At 42.8% G+C, this 24519-nt stretch overlaps 3 protein-coding genes across 6 annotated transcripts; 2 read left to right on the forward strand and 1 right to left on the reverse strand.

The window, feature by feature from the left end:
* The first annotated feature begins 149 nt into the window (after positions 1 to 149).
* LOC113541596 (G2/mitotic-specific cyclin-B3) lies at positions 150 to 8181 on the forward strand. 2 transcript variants are annotated; one of them, XM_026938667.3, is made up of 12 exons: positions 150 to 1098; positions 1217 to 1400; positions 1667 to 1750; positions 3005 to 3105; positions 3198 to 3321; positions 3841 to 3939; positions 4157 to 4249; positions 4941 to 5078; positions 5297 to 5452; positions 5762 to 5911; positions 7101 to 7231; positions 7321 to 8180. In XM_026938667.3, the coding sequence occupies exons 2-12, from the start codon at positions 1341 to 1343 to the stop codon at positions 7406 to 7408; spliced, it is 1224 nt and encodes a 407-aa protein (XP_026794468.2). In that variant the 5' UTR covers positions 150 to 1098; positions 1217 to 1340; the 3' UTR covers positions 7409 to 8180. The 2 variants fall into 2 exon arrangements, with proteins under 2 accessions (XP_026794468.2, XP_053096011.1); XM_053240036.1 differs by lacking the exon at positions 5762 to 5911 and having other exon boundaries at positions 150 to 1400; positions 7321 to 8181.
* Positions 8182 to 11114: 2933 nt separating this feature from the next.
* On the reverse strand, positions 11115 to 15409 carry ankrd46a (ankyrin repeat domain 46a). 3 transcript variants are annotated; one of them, XM_026938306.3, is made up of 4 exons: positions 15283 to 15409; positions 14437 to 14767; positions 13364 to 13522; positions 11115 to 12492 (listed from the first exon to the last, which is right to left on the reverse strand). In XM_026938306.3, exons 2-4 carry the CDS (start codon positions 14745 to 14747, stop codon positions 12276 to 12278), a joined length of 687 nt encoding a protein of 228 aa, XP_026794107.1. In that variant the 5' UTR covers positions 14748 to 14767; positions 15283 to 15409; the 3' UTR covers positions 11115 to 12275. The 3 variants fall into 3 exon arrangements, with proteins under 3 accessions (XP_026794107.1, XP_026794108.1, XP_026794106.1); XM_026938307.3 differs by having other exon boundaries at positions 14437 to 14770; XM_026938305.3 differs by having other exon boundaries at positions 14437 to 14780; positions 15283 to 15408.
* Positions 15410 to 15494: 85 nt separating this feature from the next.
* On the forward strand, positions 15495 to 24392 carry atg4a (autophagy related 4A, cysteine peptidase). The gene is made up of 13 exons (XM_053240035.1): positions 15495 to 15621; positions 16320 to 16430; positions 16833 to 16904; positions 17028 to 17126; positions 18121 to 18222; positions 19363 to 19435; positions 20143 to 20222; positions 20332 to 20591; positions 20974 to 21052; positions 21539 to 21684; positions 22259 to 22315; positions 22407 to 22518; positions 23530 to 24392. Exons 1-13 carry the CDS (start codon positions 15612 to 15614, stop codon positions 23592 to 23594), a joined length of 1266 nt encoding a protein of 421 aa, XP_053096010.1. The 5' UTR covers positions 15495 to 15611; the 3' UTR covers positions 23595 to 24392.
* Positions 24393 to 24519: the final 127 nt, after the last annotated feature.

Consider the following 24519-nt stretch of genomic DNA (forward strand, 5'->3'; position numbering starts at 1 on the left):
CGCTAGCATCGCTCACATGCTAACATGCTAACATCACTGACACCGCGGACAGCCAATCAGCGCCTGCGAAAAACGCACACGCGCGCACTAACAGCTGGCGCACTAACGTCACACACTGTTTAGTGCGGATAGTGTCCGCGTGCCAGAGCTGTGCGCGCGCGGTTTACGACACTATACTGCGCATGCGTGTGATTTCACGACATTTCCGTATAAACACAATAACTCTGTCAGGAGCAGCAGATTCTCTTTTAGTAACCGCAATAGTTTATTGTTTTACTGCATAAATAAACATGTAATATTTGTTTATGGAAATTGGATACCTTAACTGGTCATTTTGATGTTATTTTTACACTAAAAAAGGTTGAAAATCACCCACTTTGAATACAAAATCTGAAATAATATTCCATATTAAGTAAGAACTAGGCAAACATTCTCTTAAACATTTAATCTTAAATGTGTTTTTCAAAGAAGCAGACCTCGTGAAGGATAACCTGGGCTTTAGTAAAACATTAGAAGCCAGAAGCAGGAATATTAGGTTCAGCTTTATTGTCATTATCAGAGTAAGAGCACAGAGACAATGAAATGCAGTCAGCATCCCACCGGGAGCACAAACAGCAAACCAGTTACATCAAATAAATAAGAGTTAGGGTGCAATAAGTTGAGATAAACAGTGTACAGATAAACAGCAGGGTGCACGCGATATTACAATATTATTCAATATAGAGTATTAATGTGCTGTTTAAATAATGTGTCTAATGGGAATAGTTTTCACTAGTTCATTAATAAAAATAAATCTGAGCGGGTCCGTGATTTTATTATTATTATTATTATTATTATTATTTTAATAGTTTAAAGTGTTAAAACTGGACTAAACCGCTTTCATACACTAGGTGGCGATAGAGCTGCCACACGCCACTTCGCCCCGCCCACTCTCCTCCTATTGGCCAGAAATAAAACGAAAAGCTTCGTGATGATTGGTCGGCGGTTTGAACTGATTTTTGTCTGTGGCAGTTGACGTTAAAGACAAAGGACCAATCAGCGTGCAGCTTGGAGCGGCTTCGAGTTCAAATTCTGTGATTTCCAAATCGTAGGAAATGTGTGAGGATTAAATTCTCAGCGATTTCATGTTTAAAATTCTAGACTGAGCTTCAGATCCTGTAGTAGATCAGATCAGATCAGATGAGGTGTGTGTGTGTGTGTGTGTGATTATTCCCAGCGGTAGTAACGGCTGCAGTAAACACACGCGTGTCTGAGTTTCAGACTGAAGCATAAATTTCACAGAGAACTGAAAGCTGGACATCTGAGAAGATCAGACTGCGATCAGACTGCGATCAGACATCATGCGGGGAAACTGCTGTGCGTCTAAAGCTCAGCTTAGAGGGAAAGGACCTGATAACCAGGTGAGCACTCTGACCTGAGAGAGAGAGAGAGTGTGTGTGTAAGAGTGTATATGAGTGTATGAGTGTGTGTATGTATATGAGTGTATGAGTGTGAGTGTGTGTGTGTGTATGTGTATGTATATATATAGAGAGAGAGAGAGAGAGAGTGTGTAGGACACACACACACACACAGCTGTGTAATGTGGTGAGACCTGGAGTCTGTGGTGAACACTCAGTGTACTCAGTAACTGCTGCTCTGCAGGTGTAACCTGTTGGCTGTGTTACAGGTAGATGTTCCTCAGGTGAAGCGATCTCCGTCCTCTCCACACGCCGCTCCCAGGAAACGCTCTGCGTTTGTTGATCTGACGAACGTAAGCTGACGTTTACGCATTAATCCGATTCTAAAATCCTTCATCTGTGTGATACTGTCTGGTATCTGTCCTGTTTTTATTGTTTGTTTGTTTATTTATTTATTTGTCATTTTTGTAATAAAGTATTTTTGTGTTTTTTTTTTTATTTTGGGTTCAGAAGTGTTAAAGCTTCACTCTGAGAGGAAACTGCAGCCCGAGTGTGTTTTTTAAATAAACCTTAAACTGCAACCATACTAATGATACAAAAGATATGAGTGAGTGTGTGAGTGTGTGTGTGTGTGTGTGTGTGTGAGTGAGAGTGTGTGTGTGTGAGTGAGAGTGTGTCTGTGTGTGAGTGAGAGTGTGTGAGTGAGAGTGTGTGAGTGAGAGTGTGTGTGAGTGAGTGTGAGTGTGTGTGTGTTTTTTACGTTGTTCTATAATCCTCTCAGACTCCAGTTGATTTTAATTGAGTTAAATGTTTTGATTTAAACGACACCTTTTTATCTCACCGTGAAAAACACCTCAGCTTTGGTTCCAGCTCTTTCCTGCTGTTTGCTTTCATATTTCTTAATCGTGCAGCAGTGAATTCATCAGAAGTCCTTTCCATACAAGAACATACAGAACATGAATCCTTACTGAAACTTCACTTTTTATCAGCCTCAGAATAGAAGATTAAAGATTATTAAAGATTATTTCTTACAGAGAATTTTCTTGAATGTTTTTCAACAGTGAACTGTTCAGACAGTAAATTATTTATCACAGTAAGCTGATTTATATTAAAGAATAAAAAATAAAGCTCTTGCCATTAATAAATCATTAAATTTTAGTTATTGTAACTGATAGAACTGAGATATTCATTATTGTGTATTTTATAGGCTATTAAATAAGATTATTTAATTTAATGAAAATTGTACGTTCTGTTCTAGGAAAGATGATGTGTACAGAAATGAACAACATTCGACACTAGCAGAGTCCAACACTTGCAAGCGATTGTGTAAAGAATTAAAGAGAATCACATGCACGGTGTGTGAGGAGTGTAAACGTGTAGTGAAGTCAAATCCAGAAAGCAAAACCTGCTAACATCCACTCGGGGTTAACGCGCTGTCTGAGAGAAAACCGCTCACAGTTTAACCTGCAGTGTAAAACGACACAGTGATGACATCAGACGCTGTGAACTGAGCTGAGGACGTCGTTAGGACGTAAATATGAAAGTTTTCCTGACATACAAGAACATTTGAAGAACATTCATACATTTCTTTCTCTTCTCACAAACAGACCAAAAAAGTCCAGAATGACGTCTGTGTCAAGAACAACAAACCGGCCAAGAGGACACAGACGAGCAAAGTGGTTATAAAGACCAACAGCAACCTGACAGCGTAATGATCCTCACATCCTTCACAGATATTTAATAATAATAATAATAATAATAATCCTTTAAGAGAATGCTTAACTCGTGTTATTACTCCAGGACTAAACGCCTGTCATCTGAGGAGCAATGCAGAAAAGCTGTGGATCAGGAGGATCAGGTGGAGAAGTCGACAGACTCTGGTGTGTCTCCTGCTAAGGAGCAGCCTGCAGTCCAAGAACAAAAGGTTATTGAATATTATTATAAAGTTATTGAATAAATGGAAGTGAATTTATCAGATTTATAGCACAGAGTAGCGTCGTCTCCTCACAGCTCCAGATTCTGATCTCGTGTAGTTTCTCTCCACGTTCTCCCCGTGTCTCTGTGGGTTCTCCGGTTTCATCCCACCTTGTGCGTGCGTGTGCGTGCGTGTGTGTGTGCGCAAGCGCGTGTGCGCGTGCGTGTGTGTGTGTGTGCGCGCGTGTGTGTGCACGTGTGTTCCTGGGAAAGACTCCGGATCCAGCGTGACCGGGATGAAGCGCTTACTGAAGATGAATAAAAGATGAAAGAATTCCTCAAACCTCAAAATGATGTTTTCTTTCAGCTGAATGTGAAATTCGTCCGTTTCGTTTATTAGTTTCGGGAGAAATTCCTCACGCTTCTGATCGTAAACTCGCTCTGCTCATGCAGATCCCAGGAATATCGCAGGTCAAGCCACAGACGTCTTCTCATTATACTCAAGCCTCTGAGTCTGTGTTTCCTGCAGATTCCAGAAGAGTTTGATGTTGATAAGGAGCAAGCTGGCGACTGTTTGATGAGTCCGGAGTACGCTAAAGATATCTTTGACTACCTCAGACAGAGAGAGGTGAGAACCGGCTTTCTGTCTCAGGTTTAAAAGACATGAAGACTGTGATGATGTAACACGGTGATTTTCAAAGCTGAAGTGTGTGTAAAGTGTGTGTGTGTGTATAAAGTGTGTGTGTGTGTATAAAGTGTGTGTGTGTGTAAAATGTGTGTGTGTGTAAAGTGTGTGTATAAAGTGTGTGTGTGTATAAAGTGTGTGTGTGTTTGTGGCTTTTCAGGAGAAATTTGTCTTGACTGATTACATGCAGACTCAGCCGGACTTGAACGGAAGTATGAGAGGAATTCTAATCGACTGGATGGTGGAAGTCCAGGTAACATCCTGTGATCTGTCTCTCTCTCTCTCTCTCTCTCTCTCTCTCTCTCTCTGTCTCTCTATCTGACTTTCTGTCTCTCTCTTTCTCTCTCTCTGTCTGTCTCTCTCTCTCTCTCTCTCTCTCTTTCTCTCTGTCTCCATCTTATTTATCTTTCAGCATTAATGTTGCTATTTGTGGATGTTTGTCAATAACACATTTCCAAATCACAATATTATTTAGCAAAATTATTCCTCAGTGAATGAAACCCATGGATTCTGTTATTCAGAGTCGTTTTACCTAAACTTGTTATTTTTTAAGTTTTATATTTCAAATCCAGTGTGTGCATTAGAGTATATAGTGTGTGTGTGTGTGTGTGTTATGATAAGCTACATATAAGACATAAAAATATAAGAGATGCTGTCTTTAATTTTGGATGAAGTTAAGTGACAAATTCATAAGGGATAAATTTAAATATTTACAATATATTTTTTGTGAATCCATTTATTTCTGTAAAGCTGCTTTGTGACAATGTCCATTGTTAAAAGCGCTATACAAATAAAATTGAATTGAATTGAATTGAAGTGACCTTTGACGACCTTGGCAAAGTAATCTGGGTGATTAAGTGTCTGTGATGTCACCGAGTCCTGTGACGTGTACTGATTATAACTGATTATAAACACGTGATTATTTCCACGTCTCCTCGACGCAGGAGAACTTCGAGCTGAATCATGAGACGCTGTACCTGGCGGTGAAGCTGACGGACCACTACCTGTCTGTCACGGAGGTGATGAGAGAATCCCTGCAGCTCATTGGCTCCACGGCTATGCTCATCGCTGCCAAGTTTGAAGTAAGATCGTACCTAAAGATCTAAATTTCAGAATTATTCCATGATTTACTACTGAAACAACAACAACAACACAGTTTATAATGAAACCTCAGATCTTTGGGAAGTGCGCTCCCACAAGCCCATGCTCATGATCAACATGTTAGCTGCGGTTCATTTGGAAATGTTGGTTGAAATGTTGAGCATGTGATAAATAATGCTTATATTTCATGTTTGTCCAGGAGCGCTGTCCTCCCAGCATTGATGACTTCCTGTACATTTGTGACGACGCCTACAATAGACAGGAATTCCTCGTCATGGAAAGGAACATCCTCCGAGGACTTCACTTTGACATTAACATCCCTGTTCCTTACAGGTTCCTCAGGCGTTACGCAAAGGTTGGAGCAGCTGAAGCTTCAATTATGAGCTGCGTTGTAATTTACATGAATTATTGCTTAGTTATAATAATGATTATAAAATTCCCACAGCTGGGAATTCTGGGAAACTTTTGACAGTGTGTACACTCGTATGCTGAACTCGTTATAGATTCATGTCTGCAGTGAAAATTCCTGAAGCAAACCTGACGGCTACCAGGACTGTTAATAACGCACAGAATATAAAAGCTGCCTTCTAGAAGCGTAGCTTAGTTTGCACCTTTGCACAGCTTCATTTGTGTTTTGTGATATAATTATGAACCAAACCCACAGGTAGCCCATGCTAGCATGGAGACGCTAACTTTAGCACGCTACGTGTGTGAACTGAGCCTGCTGGAGCTGGAGCTGGTGCCGGAGAGAGCGTCGCGCTTAGCGTCCGCCTGCCTCCTGCTTGCCCTCATCACCACCCGCCTGGGAGGATGGGTGAGAACCACAGCTACTGAACACACCATGTGGATACATTAGAGACGGAACATGATTCATGGACAGATGATGTTTTTCTAAACAGATATGGATTGGAGGCTGTTAGTTTTTTCTTTGCTTTGTCTCTAGTCAGCGGTTTGCTCCAGTAGCCTGAACTAATACGTGCCTTTAACTACGTGTATCCAAGATGGCTGCCGTACGTCTCCTGCGGTCGTTCGGAGCGTCGCTTGTGCACGTCCTCAGAAATTAACGTTACACGTCCATGTGGTGGAACACCAGCGTGAACGGCAGGCGCAGTATCGCACCATGTGACAGTGTGTTCGCAAATGACTAACCAAAGTAGCGCTGTGTCTCAGATCCCGTCGTTATGTTCTGTTCTAGTCTGTTACTGAATACTAGCGCTAACCGGTTTAACTGTTACTGTTAGAACTTTAAAAAAACCTCTCGTGATTAAATTCATAGCTCTGTATTGTGCACTCAGTCTTCTGGATTTTCTGATTAGTAGATACTTTTGTTGTAAGGTCAGAGTTTACGCTTTGAGACACAGATCATGACAACAATCATGACGATGGCAGAGAGAGAGCCAGAACTCACCAGCGTGTTTAACGTCGCTGTGCGTGAAACCACTCAACGTTTTACAATTTCAGTTATAACCTGATGTTTCAGCTCTGATGTGCCACCTAGTGGACGTCGCTTTAATCCTCCAGATGCACATAAAGTACGCAGGCGAGTGTGTAAATAATACCGCTGCTTACACACACACACACACACACACACACTTTTACGTATTTGACTGATGTTAAAACGTCTCCGTCTCACACACACAGACCGTGCGCCGCGCCCGGGGCAACGTATCTTTGATTCTTTAATTTATTTATATTTTGTGAATTAAAAAAACGGCTTCTTCTTCCAGCAGCTTTTTTTTTTTTCCAAGTGTTTAAGCCACGCCCACTTCCGGTTCAAATCCGGATACAGATAGTTATTCAGGGCAGTGAACAGATTCAGACAGTGACACTGCGTTACACGTCTAGTAAACACACACTGCTGCTTCGTGAGTCGCAGATCCGTCACCGGATTTCTGTCTTTAGAACTCGTGATGGACGAATGTGTCGTTGTTTCAGCAGTTTCAGTCCACTACAGATGGCACACACTCTTCCTTACACACTCTTTCACTCTGTGTGGCGTGCAGACGGCGGCGCTGCGGTACCACAGCGGCTACGCGCTGAGCGACCTGGGCCCGCTGGTGAGGAGACTGTACGCCATGCTGGCCTGTCCTGCTGACGAGAACCTCCGAGCTGTGGAGAACAAGTACTCTCACAAGTACGGAATGCACACGTACCGTTCAGATGAGAGACTCTGGTCCGAGTTTCTGAGTATCTGATTTATAATCGCTCCTTTGCCTTTTACAGAGTCTTCTTCGAAGTTGCCAAAATCCCGCTGGTGCACACGGAGACGTTAGAAGAGGCGCTGTCTGAACCCGACTTTACTCCGTGTTAAAGAAAACGAACAAATCTGTTTATGCTGTAAATATTATTTATTATTTGTATGTATTTAATTGTTGTAGTTTTGTACTAGCTTTAAAAGGTTAATATTTTTTAAAAAACGTTCATCAAGTTTGTAGTTGGTTGTTTTAATTAAGCAGAAACTGACTGTGTAATTAGAGCAGCTCGAGTAAATAAAGACTCGGATATCTCGTACGTGTCGCTGCAGTTCGATCCTCATCTCCATGTGGGTTTCATCCGGGTTCCTCGGTTTCCTCCCAAACACATGCCAGGATGTGGACTTTACCCTGGACTGAGCAGAATAAAGTGCTTACTGAAGAATGAATCTAAAAATCATTTTATATATAAGTTTGCAGCTGGTTGTTTTAATTAAACAGAAAAAAGTGTATTTAGAGTAAATGAAGATTATATTCATGATATTTCTTTCATTTATTTATCTTCATGAGCGCTCCATCATGGTCAGGGTCGCGCTGGATCCGGAGCAAATTCCCAGGAACAGCCGGGAATACAGTTTTTACACACTCACACACACAGGGGCAGTTTGGACTAAGCTATCTATCTACTGCTATGTTTTTGGGAAGAAACCGGAGAACCCAGAGGAAACCCACATGGACACGGACAGGAAGCGGAGCTCAGGATCGAACTCGGACGCTGGAGCTGTGAGGAGACGACGCTCCCCGCTGCACCCATGTTCTTTTATCGTAAAATTCTTTTATTTTAGCTTTATCATAATTATGGTAGTTTTTTTTCATTATGTGGCACTAAACTAACACTATTTAATGACTTTATTTTGAAAAATAAAGACTGTACCACATGACCTCGGTCTCAAGCCTCGTAACTTTTCCCTTCACCTTCGGACTAATTTACATAAATCTGTATTTTTAACTCTTAAAAATACAATTACAAAAAAATCATAACCTGTAATTTTGAATGAAAAAGTTATTAAAGTAAAATCTTACCCCTTATCCAAGCTGCTGCACAGACACGCCACTTAATGTTCTTATTACCTCAGCGCAGAGATCCAGTTTCACTGCCTTCAGTGCCTTCAGTGACCAGCTATATTAGCAAGTGCATTGATGACATCACCGCCTCCAAGATCATCACCTCACCCTCCAACCAGAAGCTGTGGATGACTGCAGGGGTGCGTGCGCTACTGAGGACTCGAGACTCCGCCTTCAGAGCAGGCGATAAGGTGGCCCTAAGAACAGCAAGGGCCAAACTGTCCCGGGCCATCAGAGAGGCGAAGCGCGCACACGCTCAGAGAATCCACGACCACTTCAAGACCAGCAGAGACACCCGGCGCATGTGGCAGGGCATCCAGAACATCACCAACTACAGGTCATCACCATCTGCCTGTGACAGTGATGCCTCCCTCCCAGATGCGCTGAACGACTTCTACGCTCGGTTCGAGGCACAGAACGGCGTGATGGCGAGGAAGACCACCCCTTCTCCCAATGACCAGGTGCTGTGTCTAACCACGGCTGACGTGAGGAAGACTCTACACAGAGTCAACCCACGGAAGGCTGCTGGACCAGACAACATTCCTGGCAGGGTGCTCAGAGGATGTGCAGACCAGCTGGCAGATGTTTTCACGGACATCTTCAACACCTCCATGTACAGCACCGTTGTCCCGACCTGCTTCAAGGCCACCACCATCGTCCCCGTGCCAAAGAAGTCTTCAGTGTCCTGCCTCAATGACTACCGTCCCGTTGCACTTACACTCATCATCATGAAGTGCTTCGAGAGGCTCATCATGAGGCACATCAAGACCCTGCTGCCCCCTCACTGGACCCCCTGCAATTCGCTTACCGCCCCAACCGCTCAACAGATGATGCCATCACCACCACCCTCCATCTGGCCCTCACCCACATGGACAATAAAGACACTTATGTTAGAATGCTGTTCATAGACTTCAGTTCAGCATTCAACACAATCATTCCTCAGCACTTGATTGGAAAGCTGAACCTGCTGGGCCTGAACACCTCCCTCTGCACCTGGATCCTGGACTTCCTGACTGGGAGACCTCAGTCAGTCCGGATCGGGAACAGCATCTCCAACACCACCACACTGAGCACTGGGGCCCCACAGGGCTGTGTGCTCAGCCCACTGCTGTTCACTCTGCTGACTCACGACTGTGTAGCAATGCACAGCTCGAACCACATCATCAAGTTCGCCGATGACACGACCGTGGTGGGTCTCATCAGCAAGAACGACGAGTCAGCATACAGAGAGGAGGTGCAGCGGCTAACGGACTGGTGCAAAGCCAACAACTTGTCTCTGAACATGGACAAAACTAAAGAGATGGTTGACTTCAGAAGAGCACAGAATGACCACTCTCCGCTGAACATCGGCGGCTCCTCAGTGGAGAACGTCAAGAGCACCAAATTTCTTGGTGTTCACCTGGTGGAGAACCTCACCTGGTCGCTCAACACCAGCTCCATAACAAAGAAAGCCCAGCAGCGCCTGTACTTTCTGTGAAGGCTGAGGAAAGAACATCTTCCACCCTCCATCCTCACCACGTTCTACAGAGGGACTATCGAGAGCATCCTGTGCAGCTGCATCACTGCCTGGTTTGGGAATTGCACCTTTTCAGATCGCAAGACCCTGCAGCGGATAGTGAGGACAGCTGAGAAGATCATCGGGGTCTCTCTTCCCTCCATCACAGACATTTACACCTCTCGCTGCATCCGCAAAGCCACCAGCATTGTGGATGATCCCACACACCCCTCACACACACCCCTCACACACACCCCTCACACACACTCTTCACCCTCCTGCCGTCTGGAAAACGGTACCGAAGCATTCGGGCCTCACAACCAGACTGTGCAACAGTTTCTTCCCTCATGCCATCAGACTCCCAAATACCTAGAACTGGACTGAAGGAACACACACACACACACATACATACACACACACACACATACACACACACACACACACACATACATACATATATACACACACACAACTGAACTGGTCCAAAGGAACTCACGCATACATACATATATATACACACAACGGAACATCCTCTATGCACATGCACTGCTCATGTTTTGCACATGTTTTATTATTGCTGCTACTTCTGTGTTTACACTGTTTACACTACCTCAGCTGTAATATTTGCACTACTGTCACTTTATCACTTTCAACAGGACTGTGTACTGGTCGGTGTCGTAGTTATGTACTGTCTGTTCTGTCTTGTGCTGTCTGCACATGTTTGCACTTGTGCACTTTACGTTTAATTTATGTAATTTATGTCGTCCCCGTAGTTCTGTGTTGTTCTGTGTTGTCTTATGTGGCACCTTGGTCCTGGAGGAACGTTGTTTCGTTTCACTGTGTACTTGTATATGGCTGAAATGACAATAAACTCCACTTGACTTGACACTTGACTTCATCATACGTTTATAAGTTCACCCTTAATCACATGAGCAAATGGATATGCTGCAGACTGGAAAGCGGGAATATCTTTAATCTCCAACATCCATGATCTACCACTGAAACGCGTAAGAAAGCTCTTCAGCAACGTCAGACACGTGAAACAAGATGTGCTGTCTTACATGATAACAGCGCTGATAACAACAACAATAATAATAACAGTTATAATAATAATAACAGTTATAATAATAATAATAATAATCATGTGAAATCCTGGAATAAGTATAAAATTAAAAAGGAAAAAAATCACTTTAAGCATACAAAGCCACATTTCTTCCATTTATTAAATCAGCAGTAGTGTTTTTCCTCTAAACACCAGACATCAGCATCTTCACTTAATAATCACTTCATGTAAATAATCAAAAGCGAGAGAAAATCTGTGCATCAGCACTTTTCAGGTCTAGTTCTGAAATTCAGTTCTGTACATCTTTCTCTCTCTCTCTCTCTCTCTCTCTCTCTCTCACTCACACACACACACACACACACACACACTCTCTCTCTCTCTCTCTCTCTCTCACTCACACACACACACACTCTCTCTCTCTCTCTCTCTCTCTCTCTCTCACACACACACACACACACACACACACACTCTCTCTCTCTCTCTCTCTCTCTCTCTCTCACACACACACACACACACACACACACACACACACACACACACTCTCTCTCTCTCACACACACACACACACACACACACTCTCTCTCTCTCTCTCTCTCTCTCACACACACACACACACACACACACACACTCTCTCTCTCTCACACACTCTCTCTCTCTCTCTCTCTCTCACACACACACACTCTCTCTCTCTCTCTCTCTCTCACACCTTTACCCTCAGCAAGCTCTTGATAATCATCTTCTGAGTTACATTAGATTTAGAGAGAAATAGAAAACGTAGTGAGCGTACAGTAAGCGGTTAATCACTAGCAGAATCTCACTGTGTTGTGTTTGGGGTATTTTTGTTAATAAAATGTATTAATATTGCTACAGGATCCTCCCTGTTAGAAACCTGCTCTGAGAGATCTCCTGTAAATAGTGTTCAATTACAAACACTCCGTGTTAATGTTCATTTCCAGAAGCTTACATTAAATGTGAGAATAAAGATTTCTGGATTTGCTGAATATAACTCACTCACTCCATGTTCACATTAACATTACGAGTTAATTATCAATTTTAGTCATTACTCTACACAATGTGAAGGTTTTAAATGTTCAGGACCATCTTCTTGTGCACGATAAATCATGATAGCAATAAACATTCAGAAGGCATCTAAACTGTTCTGACTATTTACACAGACGTAAATATGCATTATAACGTCATTTACGTGACAAGAGTTTAAGAAGCATAAACAGATTCGGTTCCTTAAAATGATTCACCAGTTCAGTCAGCTTAACTCCCGCACCTCCGTCACTTCCTTATCGTCCTAACGCACAAGTTCCAGCTGATTGGAACTGAAAGGCAAAACCCCACTGACGTAGTAAGCAATGGCCAGCGAGAGCAGGGCGATGAAGAGCAGGAGCAACAGAACCCTCCAGAAGCCCAGATCCTCCACGAACTCCTGCCACGTGGTGCGAAAGCTGGAGAACACGCCGTCGCTGCGGTGGAGGTGAGGGTTCAGGAGCGAGTGACTCTCCATGGCACTGTACAAGAGGAACAAGGAGATCTTTTTTTAGGAATCAACACGTGCGTACGTCAGTGAGTACAAATATATAACGGATAAATAGTTCATAAATTTATTCATGAACACAACAAAGTGTTTTATTGATTTGTATTTTATCAGGAGAAGTGAACTGATCGATTTCCTGCCACACTGTGTAGTCGCATTATAGTGGAAGTATTTCAGGATACTGTTAATAACCTTTGTTTTATATTAACGCTCTCAGGACTGAGGAGTTTACGCTTCTTTGCAGTTTCTCAGTAACACGATGTAACAAGCTGCGTTTTTTTAGAGAATAAAGAGGCTGGTGAGGGAACGACTCATGTTTATAGCTGCTATAACGTAAGTGACAACAGGAACTCGTCACGTTCCACTACATTAAAAAAGCATTTTGTGTCGTTCATTAATAAATTAAAAGATGTAATCTTTTCCAAATTGCTGTTGAATACGAGGAAAATAATCTACTTCAGAGTGGTAACGCATCACACCACCCCAGCGTGGACTATTTTCCTATAACTGCGATAAAAGGTTCATTTAAACATTTTTATTAAACGTCAATCTCCATAAGACAGAAAACAATCTTTATAACTGAGACAAAATCACAAACAGAATGTAAAATGTCTGATCTTTTGAAATGCACAGATAAATGTGCTTAGGGGTGTCAATAATTTTGGCACATATATTTCTGAGAAAAAAAAAGCATTATTTAAAAATAAAAAGCTCTAATGAAAATGAAAAGATCAACAGTGTATCTTTCTGTTTGAGGAGAAACGATAAACCACTGTGTGGAATTTTTGTTTTTTATTTTTTTTAAATAAGGGTGCCAATACTTGTGGAGCGCACAGTAATCTCACCTCTCATTATCTGCTATGTGCATCTTCTCCAGGCTGGAATGGGAGCTGCGGTTGAAGCCCTTCACCTCCTGCTCCTCCAGTCCTTCCAGCAGACGAAGAGCGTCTCTGTTCACGCCGCGCCGCTTAGCCAGGACCAGAGGAGTGGCTCCGTTATGATTACTGTAGAAAAAACACACAGAGGAACTTTATCAGGGTATAAACTTTTAATGCATCTGCACAAAGATGAAGTCCCGCCCACCAGCCAGCTCTGCCCTATCACATGACAGCGACCAACCGGGAGGGCGGAGTCTTCTGCGACACGTGAAGTCAGACAACCAGGTCTTTTCATCGAACTGCTGCTCGTGCTGCATCACAGGGAGGCGTAACACTCGGAGGAGAGCGCTATCTGCCCTCTTCCTCATACACCAGCTCACAGACACGCACGATTGGCTACAGCCGCTGTGATTGACAGGGGAGAGACAGTAAGCCCCTCCCACCCAGAGGGCGTGGCACGACACAAGAGGAAATCTACTTTAGTGCCATGAAAGCAGCAACTCGCTAAAGGTGAAAGTGACTGTATTCAAATATGTCTTTTGCTTGCAAATTCTGTGCTACTGATTTTTTCCCCACTTGTGATTTACCGTTTAAATAATCGCAATAAATAATTTATTCGTCCAGAGCTGACAGAAAAGCGAGCATTCCCACCACTGCAGCCGAAAGGAGAGTAGCGGAGGAGTAAGGATCTGTTTAAGTGCCCTGCTCACGCACACGATCAATCCGGTCACAGATATTTCTCTCATTTCGGAGTTCTGAGACTACACCCTGCGTTCCCACGGCAACCGGCACGGTAACGTGTACTAGCGTAGTCCGATGTTACTGTTGAGCTCCTACACAAAATGTGTAAAGGTCGGCAGGTCTGCTAATATAATATAATATAATATAATATAATATAATATAATATAATATAATATAATGCAGTCGGAGTAAACGTCGCTGGAGATCTCCGCAGTGTAACATCGTGTAGAGACGATTAAATCGTTATATCACACACTATTACAGTAAAATAATGAAATCTGGAGAGAAGGTTCACCAACCAGATGTCGATCTTGAGTCCGTTGGACACGAGGAACTGGATGGTGTCCACGTGTCCACACATGTGCAGTGCGGTGTTGCCCTGAGCGTCGGTGGCCAGCAGGTCCGCTCCGAACTTGTGTAGCAGGCGACAGATCTCCACGTTCCCGCGTGCCGCGGCCAGGTGCATCCCCGAGCGTCCCCGGCAGTCGCGCGCGTTCGGGTCGAAGCCGGTCTCCAGCAGGCGCTTAGCGAACGCCACATCTCCGTCAATGCAGGCCTGCAGCAGCGGCAGCGTGGCTTGCAGAGAGTCGCTGGCGAACACGTACGACATGCTGCTGCACGGTCAGCGTCCTGCTACGCAAATCTGATTATACACACAACTTCACAAACGGGGGCAATATCCACAAATATAACATTCCAATATAATAACACACTTTTACAGTCTATAACAGGCATCACAATCAATCTAATACACATCAGGGTTTCGCTCTGGGATTTAATGAATATGCAAATTAGTCTGTGACATCATCTGGCGACTTCTACTGACTTTCCGAGCTTGCAGTAGCTACTTTCCCCTGAAAAGAGTCAACAATGCGCAGATTTAATTAAAGAGTTTCTACATTAATAAGCATTAATGTACATTAACATTAATAAACTTCAGCTAACTGACAAACAGCGTAAACCTGCCTGTGCTAGCTGTGTTCATTAATAAACCATAAACATGTGTAAATAAAACAGCTTTCACTGTTTACAGCCCTGCACACGCTAGCTTCCTGCCTAGCTGCTAACACCGTTAGCTAACAGCAAACCGGCAAACTGCATGATTTAAACAGGCAACATCACCAACAGCGAAGTGAAAGGAATACCTTAATAAATATATTAATGTTACAAATCCTCAGAAACCGAGCTTTATCCCTGCTCTAATGCACACAGGTGACTAGCTTGGTCGCTAAAAACGAAAATATATGACGTAAACCGGAAACTGAAGGCTCTCGTCACAGATAAACTACAACTCCCAGAATGCCTCGCAGTGTTTCTGGTGACGTTTGTCCACTACGTGCCTTCCGACATATCTGGGATTTGTAGTTTCATTGTCCCTTTTTGACACAAGGAAAACAAGAAATGAACATTATCACCCACAATTCCGTGCTTTTGTATTTGTATCGTTGACTTTAAACACCGATGACAGCTCAGGATGGAGGCAGGTAAGAAATGCAGAAATAAAACAGAGAGCAGCGGCTCGGGGAGTGTGTTTATCGCGCTGTGTTGAGGTTAAAGTGAAGAAGGCTGTGCAGCAGAAGTGTTTATTTCATTTCGGAACTGAGTTTGAAGTTTTCTCATTGTTCCCCGGTTAGTGGCCTGAACACATCCTCTGAGCCTCTGAGCGCGCACTCATCCAGCTGCTGCACACACACACACACACACACACACACACACACACACACACACTACAGTTACACTACACAAACACACGCACACACACACACACGCACACACTACAGTTACACTACACAAACACTACACAACTGTAAAGTCAGGCTGAATAAATCAGCTACATAGACACAGCTGTAAAGTGTAAAGTGTGTAGTGTACTGTAGTGTAGTGTGTAGTGTAGTGTAAAGTGTGTAGTGTAAAGTGTGAACTGTAAAACATGAAGTGTAAAGTGTAAAAGCTGATAACTCTGATTATTAAGAATAAAATGAAGTGTAATGTGTGTAGTGTAGTGTAATGTGTGTAGTGTAAAACATGAAGTGTAATGCGTAAAGGCTGATAACTGATCATTAGGAATAAAATGAAGTGTAAAGTGTAGTGTGAAGTGTAAAGTGTAAAGTGTAGTGTAAAGTGTGAAGTGTAAAGGCTGATAATTCTGATCATTAGGAATAAATACATGTCTCTGTTCCAGTTTTAGCCAAGTATGAAAACCAGATCAACGTTTTCTCTGAATTCCTAGAAGATTTACCAGACACTGAAGAGCCAGTGTGGATTTTAGGAGAATCTTATAATGTTAAAACAGGTAAGAACTCACACCCGTCATGGACATGTGGCTTTCATAACAGAGCATTCTGTACTTCACACCTCCAGGAAAAATCAACCCATCAGCTTCACGTTATTACGAGAAAAGCTTCACGTTATTGCGAGAAAAGCTTCACGTTATTGCGAGAAAAGCTTCACGTTATTACGTGAAAAGCTTCACGTTATTGCGAGGATAAGAGCGTGTTATTACGTGGGATGCTGATGGGGATATCGTTCTCGCGTGGCCGCTCTGCGTTTCTGTTTGTAACAGATTTTATGCCTGACACTTTGGTCCAGGAGAAAAAGCGAACACTTGCGCATGTCGTAATCGATGGAGTAAACTGAAGCTCTTACAGGTGTTTATGTGACTGACATTTTTGTGTGTTGTTTCTGTTTTCTGCAGAAAAGTCAGCGCTTCTTTCAGATGTGCGTTCGCGGCTGTGGTTCACGTACAGGAAAAAGTTCAGCCCCATCGGTCAGTAGCGTGAACACATCACATCACGTCACGCTTTACGTTACAGCCGTGAGCGGATGACGGATGACGGCGGGGACGCTGGTGATCTGCCTGAGCTGATACTGTTATATTTATGTCCTTCAGGAGGAACGGGTCCGTCGTCAGACGCAGGCTGGGGCTGCATGCTGCGCTGTGGACAGATGATCCTGGCACAAGCCCTCATCTGCAGCCATCTGGGAAGAAGTAGGACAGAAAACAAACTCCTGACTTCTTACAAAGATCTAAAGGCTTTGTTATAAATCAGGACTAATCAGAGTTGCTTTTCTCGCTTTTCTCCTCTGCATGACCATCTGCACACCAAACGCTGGATAGAGTAGCAGGATAGAGTAGCACTCAGGGACATGAGTATAGGAAATAGACTATATATTCACACACTGCTCACTTTATTAGGAACACCTGTACCCCTGCTCATTCATGCAGCTATTCACTCATCTAATCACGTGACATCAAGAGCTTCAGCTAATGTTCACATCAGACATCAGAATGGGGAAAAGATCTCAGTGGTCTCGGTGCCTTTGACTGTGCCATGGTTGCTGGTTTGAGTCTTTCAGAAGCTGCTGATCTCCCGGGATTTTCACACACAACAGAGTTTACACAGAATGGTGAGAAAAACAAAAAACATCCAGTTCTGTGTGGAAGCGTCGTGTTGATGAGAGAGATCAGAGGAGAATGACCAGAACTGACGCAGATAACCACTCTGTACAAACGTGTTGAGCAGAAAAGCATCTCAGATGTTTTCCCCATTCTGCTGTTTGATGTCAACATTAACTGAAACTCTTGACCTGCATGATTTAACGCAGTGCATAAAAACTGCTGCCATGTTGGATACTTGTATAAACGAGCAGGTGTGGAGGTGTTCCTAATAAAGTGGCCTGTGAGTGTATACTGTAGTACTGCGTTCTCAGTTAATTAAAGTATTCTCTCTCTCTCTTATTCTCTCACTTCTCTCACTTTATTCACAGAGCTTGTCCTTTTGCCCGTGTTGATGGTTAGAGTCAGTGTGTCGAGTCGCCATATAAATGAATATAACTGAAGTGTGTTCAGGTGAAGTTTATTGCAGGTGTTCAGGTGAGATTCAGGTGTTATGAAGCTCGGCAGTTCCCGTCACCTGAACGAGAAGGTTTTCGATTTTGTTTCCTGTAACATGAAACTGTGCTGTTTGTGTGAAACCCTGCAGCATGGCGGTGGGTGAGTGAGGGAAGTCAGCCGGCCGAGTACCAGCGCATCCTCCACTGCTTTCTGGACAGAAAAGATAGCTGTTATTCGATTCACCAGATGGGTATGTGTGTGTGTGTGAGTGAGTGAGTGTGAGTGTGAGTGAGTGAGTGTGAGTGAGTGAGTGAGTGTGTGTGAGTGAGTGAGTGAGTGTGAGTGAGTGAGTGAGTGAGTGTGTGTATGTGGTTATGTGAGTGGTTTCGTGTGTGTGTATGTGTGTGTGTGTGTGTGTGTGGTTGTTTGTTTGTGGTTGGGTGGTGTGGTTGTGTGTTTATATATGTGTTTGTTTATGTGTGTGTGTGTATGTGTGTGGTTGTGTGCGTGTTTGTTTGTGTGTGTGTGTGTGGTTATGTGAGTGGTTTTGTGTGTGTGGTTTCATGTGTGTGTGTGTGTGTGTGTGTGGTTATGTGAGTGGTTGTGTGTGTGTGTGTGTGTGTGGTTGTATGTGTATGTGGTTACGTGTGTGTGTGTGTGGTTATGTGTGTGTGTGTGTGTGTGTGTGTGTGTGTGTGTATATATATACATACACATGTGGCATGCAAATGAAAAGTTTCATCCTGTGCACACTCGAGTACAACGAGCCACGCTGTTCCACTGATTCATTTAATTCATTCATCAGAGCTGTCAGTGTTCAGTGTTCAGTGTTCAGTGTTCAGTATTCAGTGTTCAGTGTTCAGTGTTCAGTATTCAGTGTTCAGTGTTCAGTATTCAGTGTTCAGTGTTTTCTGCACAACTTCTGAATAAGATTCAGATCAAATTCATTAAACAGCAACATTTTCTTCCTTCACACTCCTTCCTGTGTCTGTGTTCAGTAAGAGTATTTTGTCTGTAATGATACCAGTCCAGTTCTATGTCTCTCTCTCTCTCTCCCTCTCCCTTTCTTTCTGTCTCTCTCTCTCCCTCTCCCTCTCTCTCTCTCTCTCTCTCTCTCTCACTCTGTGTCTCTCTCCGTCTTTCTCTCTGTCACTCTGTGTGTCTCTCTCTCTCTCTCTCTCTCCCCCTCTCTCTCTCTCTCTCTCTCTCTCACTCTGTGTCTCTCTGTCTGTCTCTCTCTCTCTCTCCCCCTCTCTCTCTCTCTCTCTCTCTCTCTCTCTCTCACTCTGTGTCTCTCTCTCTCTCCCCCTCTCTCTCCCCCCCCCCCCCCCCCCCCCTCTCTCTCTCTCTCTCTCTCTCTCTCTCTCTCTCCCTCTCTCTCTCTGAGCAGCTCAGATGGGGGTGGGCGAGGGTAAATCTGTTGGAGAGTGGTATGGTCCGAACACAGTAGCACAAGTCCTCAGGTAAGTTTCTTCTGCTGGAAAGTTTTTCCTTCAGAGCCGTGATTATTCTCCGCAGCGGATCAGAGCAGGTTTCTGAGGACCAGTAAGACTCTGTGAAGCGTGAACACGGAGTGTGTGATATTTTAATTTACGTACAGCTGCGGACGTCACTACCGTTATCGAAGCTGTTGTGTTTATTATTACGCTCTTATATCTGTGACTCCTCATTTGAATTTAATCCAAACCTCAATAACACAAAAACAAGTCACATGAAAATAAAATCAGCCAGAGCCTCACCGGGACCAGGACCTAATATATAATAATACAATATTATATAAATATATTATATATTTTTTCTTCGTCTATACATTTATATGAATAATTCTGGACACAACTTCGTCATTGTGTTGACAAAAATGAGTTAGAAAAATTGAACATTGTGAATAAAAACTAAATAAATATAAATAAAATTATAGATAAACAATAATAAACAGGTGTCAGGTTTTAGTTTATATAAATTTATACTAAATGTTTCTGACTGAATAAAACACTTTTTACTGAGAAACTGAAGTGCAGGAACTTCATCCTGAGGTGACTCAGTGACAGGGTTAAGCTTATTTTCTTAAATGTCTGCTCTAGGGATTCAGAATTTAGTGCTGAGTTAGCATTACAGATAAATTGTGTTGATTCGTGATTTGAGATGTACAGATATATATTTTCCGTCACAGGAAACTCACACTGTTTGATGATTGGAGTTCGTTAACTGTGTACGTGTCAATGGACAACACTGTAGTGATCGAAGACATCAGTAAGTGTTTTCCTGTTATATTCTTTATTGAGAATTATTTTAGAGTGTACACAATAAACGGTTATGGTTTCTCTCTCTCTCTCTCTGTCTCTCTCTCTCTCTTCATTAGAGAAGCAGTGTCATCAGGAAGCGAGGCCCAGTCGGTGTATCTGTGGCGGCGTAGAAGTTCCTCCATCCGGCGAGTCGTCATCAGGACACAAGCTGACAGACGACGCAGAGCAGCGCCAGGCTCCATGCCCCGTCTCCCATTCCCAACAGCATTCCCAACAGCATTCCCAGCATTCCCTGGACTGGAGGCCTCTGCTGCTGCTGATCCCACTCCGCATGGGCATCAACAACATCAACCCCATCTACATCCAGGCCCTGAAAGTACGCAGGAATCGGATTCTAATCTCCCAGTACTCCTAACAGTAGATCATCTATTAGGCAAAAGATTGAAACACTCACGGCCGAGTCACATCACATCGAGACCTCATTCAGTTCCGTTTCTAAAACCATCTCAGTCCACACCGGCCACAGTGAAGCGTTAAGTTCACGTGAAGTGTTAAGTTCACGTGAAGCGTCACATCACGCAGCCCATGATACGATGTTTTACGTGATGCGGCTGGTGTGAATTCGGAGTAAAGTTTTCAACGTTTTGTGTGATTGTGTGAAATATTACTCAGTAACAAACACAGTGCTAAGTGCAATGTAGTAAACTGAATCATGATGTATAAAGTTTTTAAATCAAAATCATTTATTTTTCATGAAGGAATGTTTTAAGATGCCGCAGTCTTGTGGAGTGCTTGGTGGAAAACCCAACCTGGCTTATTACTTTATTGGATTTATAGGTGAGTACTCTCTCTGAGCAAACGTTACTCTGCAATATACAGTGCAACCTTAAACAAATTTACCCTTCAGGATCAGTTACTCTCGATCTCTATCTAATCTATCTAAACAAAACTTATATTAATATGGGTGACAAATTAAAGGAAAAACTGACCACAGGGTATGTTTTGATGTGGCGGCATTTTTCAAGGAATTAGATTGATGACTAACCTTGATTAGGCTTTTGGCGGATTAATTAGGCTCATTACTGACGGTAATCCCTGTGGACTCTGAGATCAATCTAAAAAATGATTGATTCGGTTTTCTGTTTTGTCATGGTGTTCTCTGAAATATTTGTAAACCTAGGAGTGTGTTTCAAGTTCCTGATATGTGTTATCTGAAAACTAAAACAATTCTTCCTCGCATTAGTACTTTAGTGCAGAGTTTTGGACGTATTGTTCCACGCCCTCGAAATGGCCTGACGTTACTTCCACATTCTCTCTCCCCAGATGATGAGCTGATTTATCTGGACCCTCACACCACTCAGTCAGCTGTGGACTCGGAGACGGACCTCGCTGTGGATGACCAGAGCTACCACTGCCAGAGGAGTCCTCATCGCATGAAGATCACCAGCCTGGACCCTACTGTAGCACTGGTGAGGTTGCAGGAGCGAAAGAGTCAGGATCAAACACACAGCATGAGTCTTATTATTCATTTCAAAAGTAAAACGCTTTTGTGAAACATAAGAAGCAGCAGCAGCTTTCTTCTGCGGACGAAGAGTGGCAGCTCGCAGAGAAGCTGAAGTTAAGTAGAAGTACAGATTCTGTGTCAAAATCGTCTTCAATCAAAAGTAGAAATATGAAACAAAAAACTCGAGTGAAAGGCATAAAGTATCTCAGTTTAAGCACACTTAAGTGTTCAACATTAAAAGGAAATATTTTAACTGATTTATTTAATTAAGTATTTATTAAATGTTATGCTAATACAGAAAAACCTAGCATTTGACTAGATAATGATTATTAATATTTAATAATGTTTAATATTTAAAATGTTTCTAAAAAGCAAAAACACAACTGATTGACAGCTGGGCGAGAAATATAGAAAACAAAATCTCAGAGATTTTTAACAAGTAATTTGAATATTGAAATGAAAAGACAAGCAGTAAAAATGTATGTTCTTATAAATATAATATAGGATGTGTGTGTGTGTGTGTGTGTGTGTGGAAACAGGGCTTTTTCTGTAGGAGTGAGGAGGACTTTGACAGCTGGTGTAATCAGGTTCAGCAGGTAGCACTTTAAATAAATGATCCACATTGCTGATGTGTTCGTGCCTTTATTCAGGTTTGTGCTTTAATCCTTTCTGCTCGTGACCTTTAAGGAAATCCTGAAGAAGCGGAACTTGCGGATGTTTGAGCTGGTGGAGAAGCATCCGTCTCACTGGCCGCCGTTCGTTCCTCCGACTAAACCTGAGGTGCAGACCACAGGAGCAGGTGAGAGCAGCGACCCCAGACTTTACGGCTCGTATAGACGAGTCGAGTAACACGTTTACTCAGCAACGGCTCGTGAACATAGACTACAGTGTCACAGGACGACATTAATGACGAAAAAAAACCAAACGCTTTCACACTTGACTTATTCTACAGGTTATACTCTCTAGCGAATTTTTAGAGTAACTCTGTAAATGTGAGATTGTAAGTCGACATCGTTCAGCGTACAGTACAGCAGCTCGCCATATTTCAGCAAAAATTTCAGCTCAAAAACCTGAAACCAACCCAAAACATTCATGCACTGGAAAAGGGAGAGATGTTTCTTCTTTTTCTCAGCATTTGCATGAGGAACAAATACTTCACTCTCCATAATCCCCCTTTCCCTCTCCCAGTCTTTACACCAGAGATGGTTCTATACATCATAGACACACAGTGGCTTGTATCTGTCAAATAACCACACTTTTAAATTGTTGGTGCCTGAAAAGAGATCAGAATTTAAAATGTATGGAGTTGTGAATCAGGGCTTAATGAAGATTATTACTTGTTAAATGGTTAATAAACAGTGGAGCTCTGCATCACCTGCCCCTGTGGAAGAGCCGCCGCTGCGTTCTCTCTTGGGCATGTCAGCGAGGCAGATGATAAAGAAGAAGCGAAATGTAGTTTGTTAATTGTAAAATATTTCATGTTAGTTGAAGTTGAGTCTACATTCAGCTGCACAGGACTACGCTGAGAAATTCTCTTGCTTTGATGGACTTTAATATCAGTTGACGTGTAGTGATGTGTTTGTGCAGAGAAAGAGGAATTCCTCCCAGTTATTTTTGTCCTTTAAAGCTAAAAAAATTGTAAATAAAATCTGTGCACCGTAGCAGCATGAATTCGAGTGCTGTGTGAAAGAGCTGCTAAAAGATATTTCTGACGTAAAGCTGATATAAAATATTTCATGCACTTGTTGATCGATGTGTTTGTTTAATTGTTTTGGAGTTTCATCACCAGCTTTGTTTGTTTTCTTTGCAGAGTTCATCGAGTCCACAGATAAGCTGTTCGAGTCCGAGGAGGAGTTTGAGATCCTGAATGTGTGAGTTCCACACGTTTAACCTTCATGCAATCAGAGAAAGTTCAGGATCGGGATGAAGCGTCAGCTTTCTACTGATCCACACCGCTCAAGTGCCTCAGATCAACACCAAGCACAGCACCAATACGCAAAAAATAAATAAATAAAAAACAATAATACACCAGGACATAAAGAGCATGGAACGGTCAGACTTCTCGAGTGAAGGACTGAATATGGGGGAAAAAAATGAGAAAAAGCCAAGGATTACTGTAGCCACTATGTCTGATTTTAGCTCCATGCATAGTCAGACCTGTGTGTGTGTGCACGTGTGTGTGTGTTCACGTGTGTGTGCGTGTGTGTGTGTGTGTGCACGTGTGTGTGTGTGTGTGCGCGTGTGTGTGTGCACGTGTGTGTGTGTGTGCGTTTTTATAAAACTGTTTGGAGAACTCTCTTGTTGCATGAACTGCATTGTACTGTATCACAACATCTCCTACTGCACAGGACCTGTGAGAGAACAAGCATGGAGATGATCATGTCTTTTTAAAAGCCACGGCCTCAAAACACACACACACACACACACACACACACACACACACACACTACCTCCTGAATCCAGGAGCAGGAGTCAGATATGCAGAAAAATTTTATTCAGTGTTATTTGAGGGAAATGATGAAAAGCCGTGTGTGAGCTGAAAGTGCCTCTTGGAAGGATTCGGGTAAATGTTTCTTTTCCCTCGTAATCACAAAAGTTAAATAATAAACCCCTTCTTCTTAAACAAATTGCACATTCATGTAAATATGCTTGAAAATAAAGATATTTAATGCACCCTTTCTCCAGGTCTTGATGGCATCTGTAGTACGTTTCACACGTGGAGATAAAATTTGAGACAAAAAGTGTCCAGAAGTTACAAAAATGAAATGAAATGATTTTAAAATGAGATTAAACACTTTTT

This window comes from Pangasianodon hypophthalmus, chromosome 15 (genome assembly GCF_027358585.1).
Source record: "Pangasianodon hypophthalmus isolate fPanHyp1 chromosome 15, fPanHyp1.pri, whole genome shotgun sequence".
Classification (NCBI taxonomy): domain Eukaryota; kingdom Metazoa; phylum Chordata; class Actinopteri; order Siluriformes; family Pangasiidae; genus Pangasianodon; species Pangasianodon hypophthalmus.

Excerpts from the sequence above, each read along its gene's own strand:
- LOC113541596 (XM_026938667.3), top strand. The coding sequence starts at position 1,341 with ATGCGGGGAAACTGCTGTGCGTCTAAAGCTCAGCTTAGAGGGAAAGGA. Across the intron at positions 3,940-4,156 it reads ACTACCTCAGACAGAGAGAG|GAGAAATTTGTCTTGACTGA; the intron begins GTGAGAACCGGC and ends GTGGCTTTTCAG. Across the intron at positions 5,912-7,100 it reads CCACCCGCCTGGGAGGATGG|ACGGCGGCGCTGCGGTACCA; the intron begins GTGAGAACCACA and ends TGTGGCGTGCAG.
- ankrd46a (XM_026938306.3), bottom strand. The coding sequence starts at position 14,747 with ATGTCGTACGTGTTCGCCAGCGACTCTCTGCAAGCCACGCTGCCGCTG. Across the intron at positions 13,523-14,436 it reads GGACTCAAGATCGACATCTG|TAATCATAACGGAGCCACTC; the intron begins GTTGGTGAACCT and ends TTTTTTCTACAG. Across the intron at positions 12,493-13,363 it reads CACATAGCAGATAATGAGAG|TGCCATGGAGAGTCACTCGC; the intron begins GTGAGATTACTG and ends CCTCTTGTACAG.
- atg4a (XM_053240035.1), top strand. Across the intron at positions 18,223-19,362 it reads TTATTCGATTCACCAGATGG|CTCAGATGGGGGTGGGCGAG; the intron begins GTATGTGTGTGT and ends CTCTCTGAGCAG. Across the intron at positions 20,223-20,331 it reads TGTAGTGATCGAAGACATCA|AGAAGCAGTGTCATCAGGAA; the intron begins GTAAGTGTTTTC and ends TCTCTTCATTAG.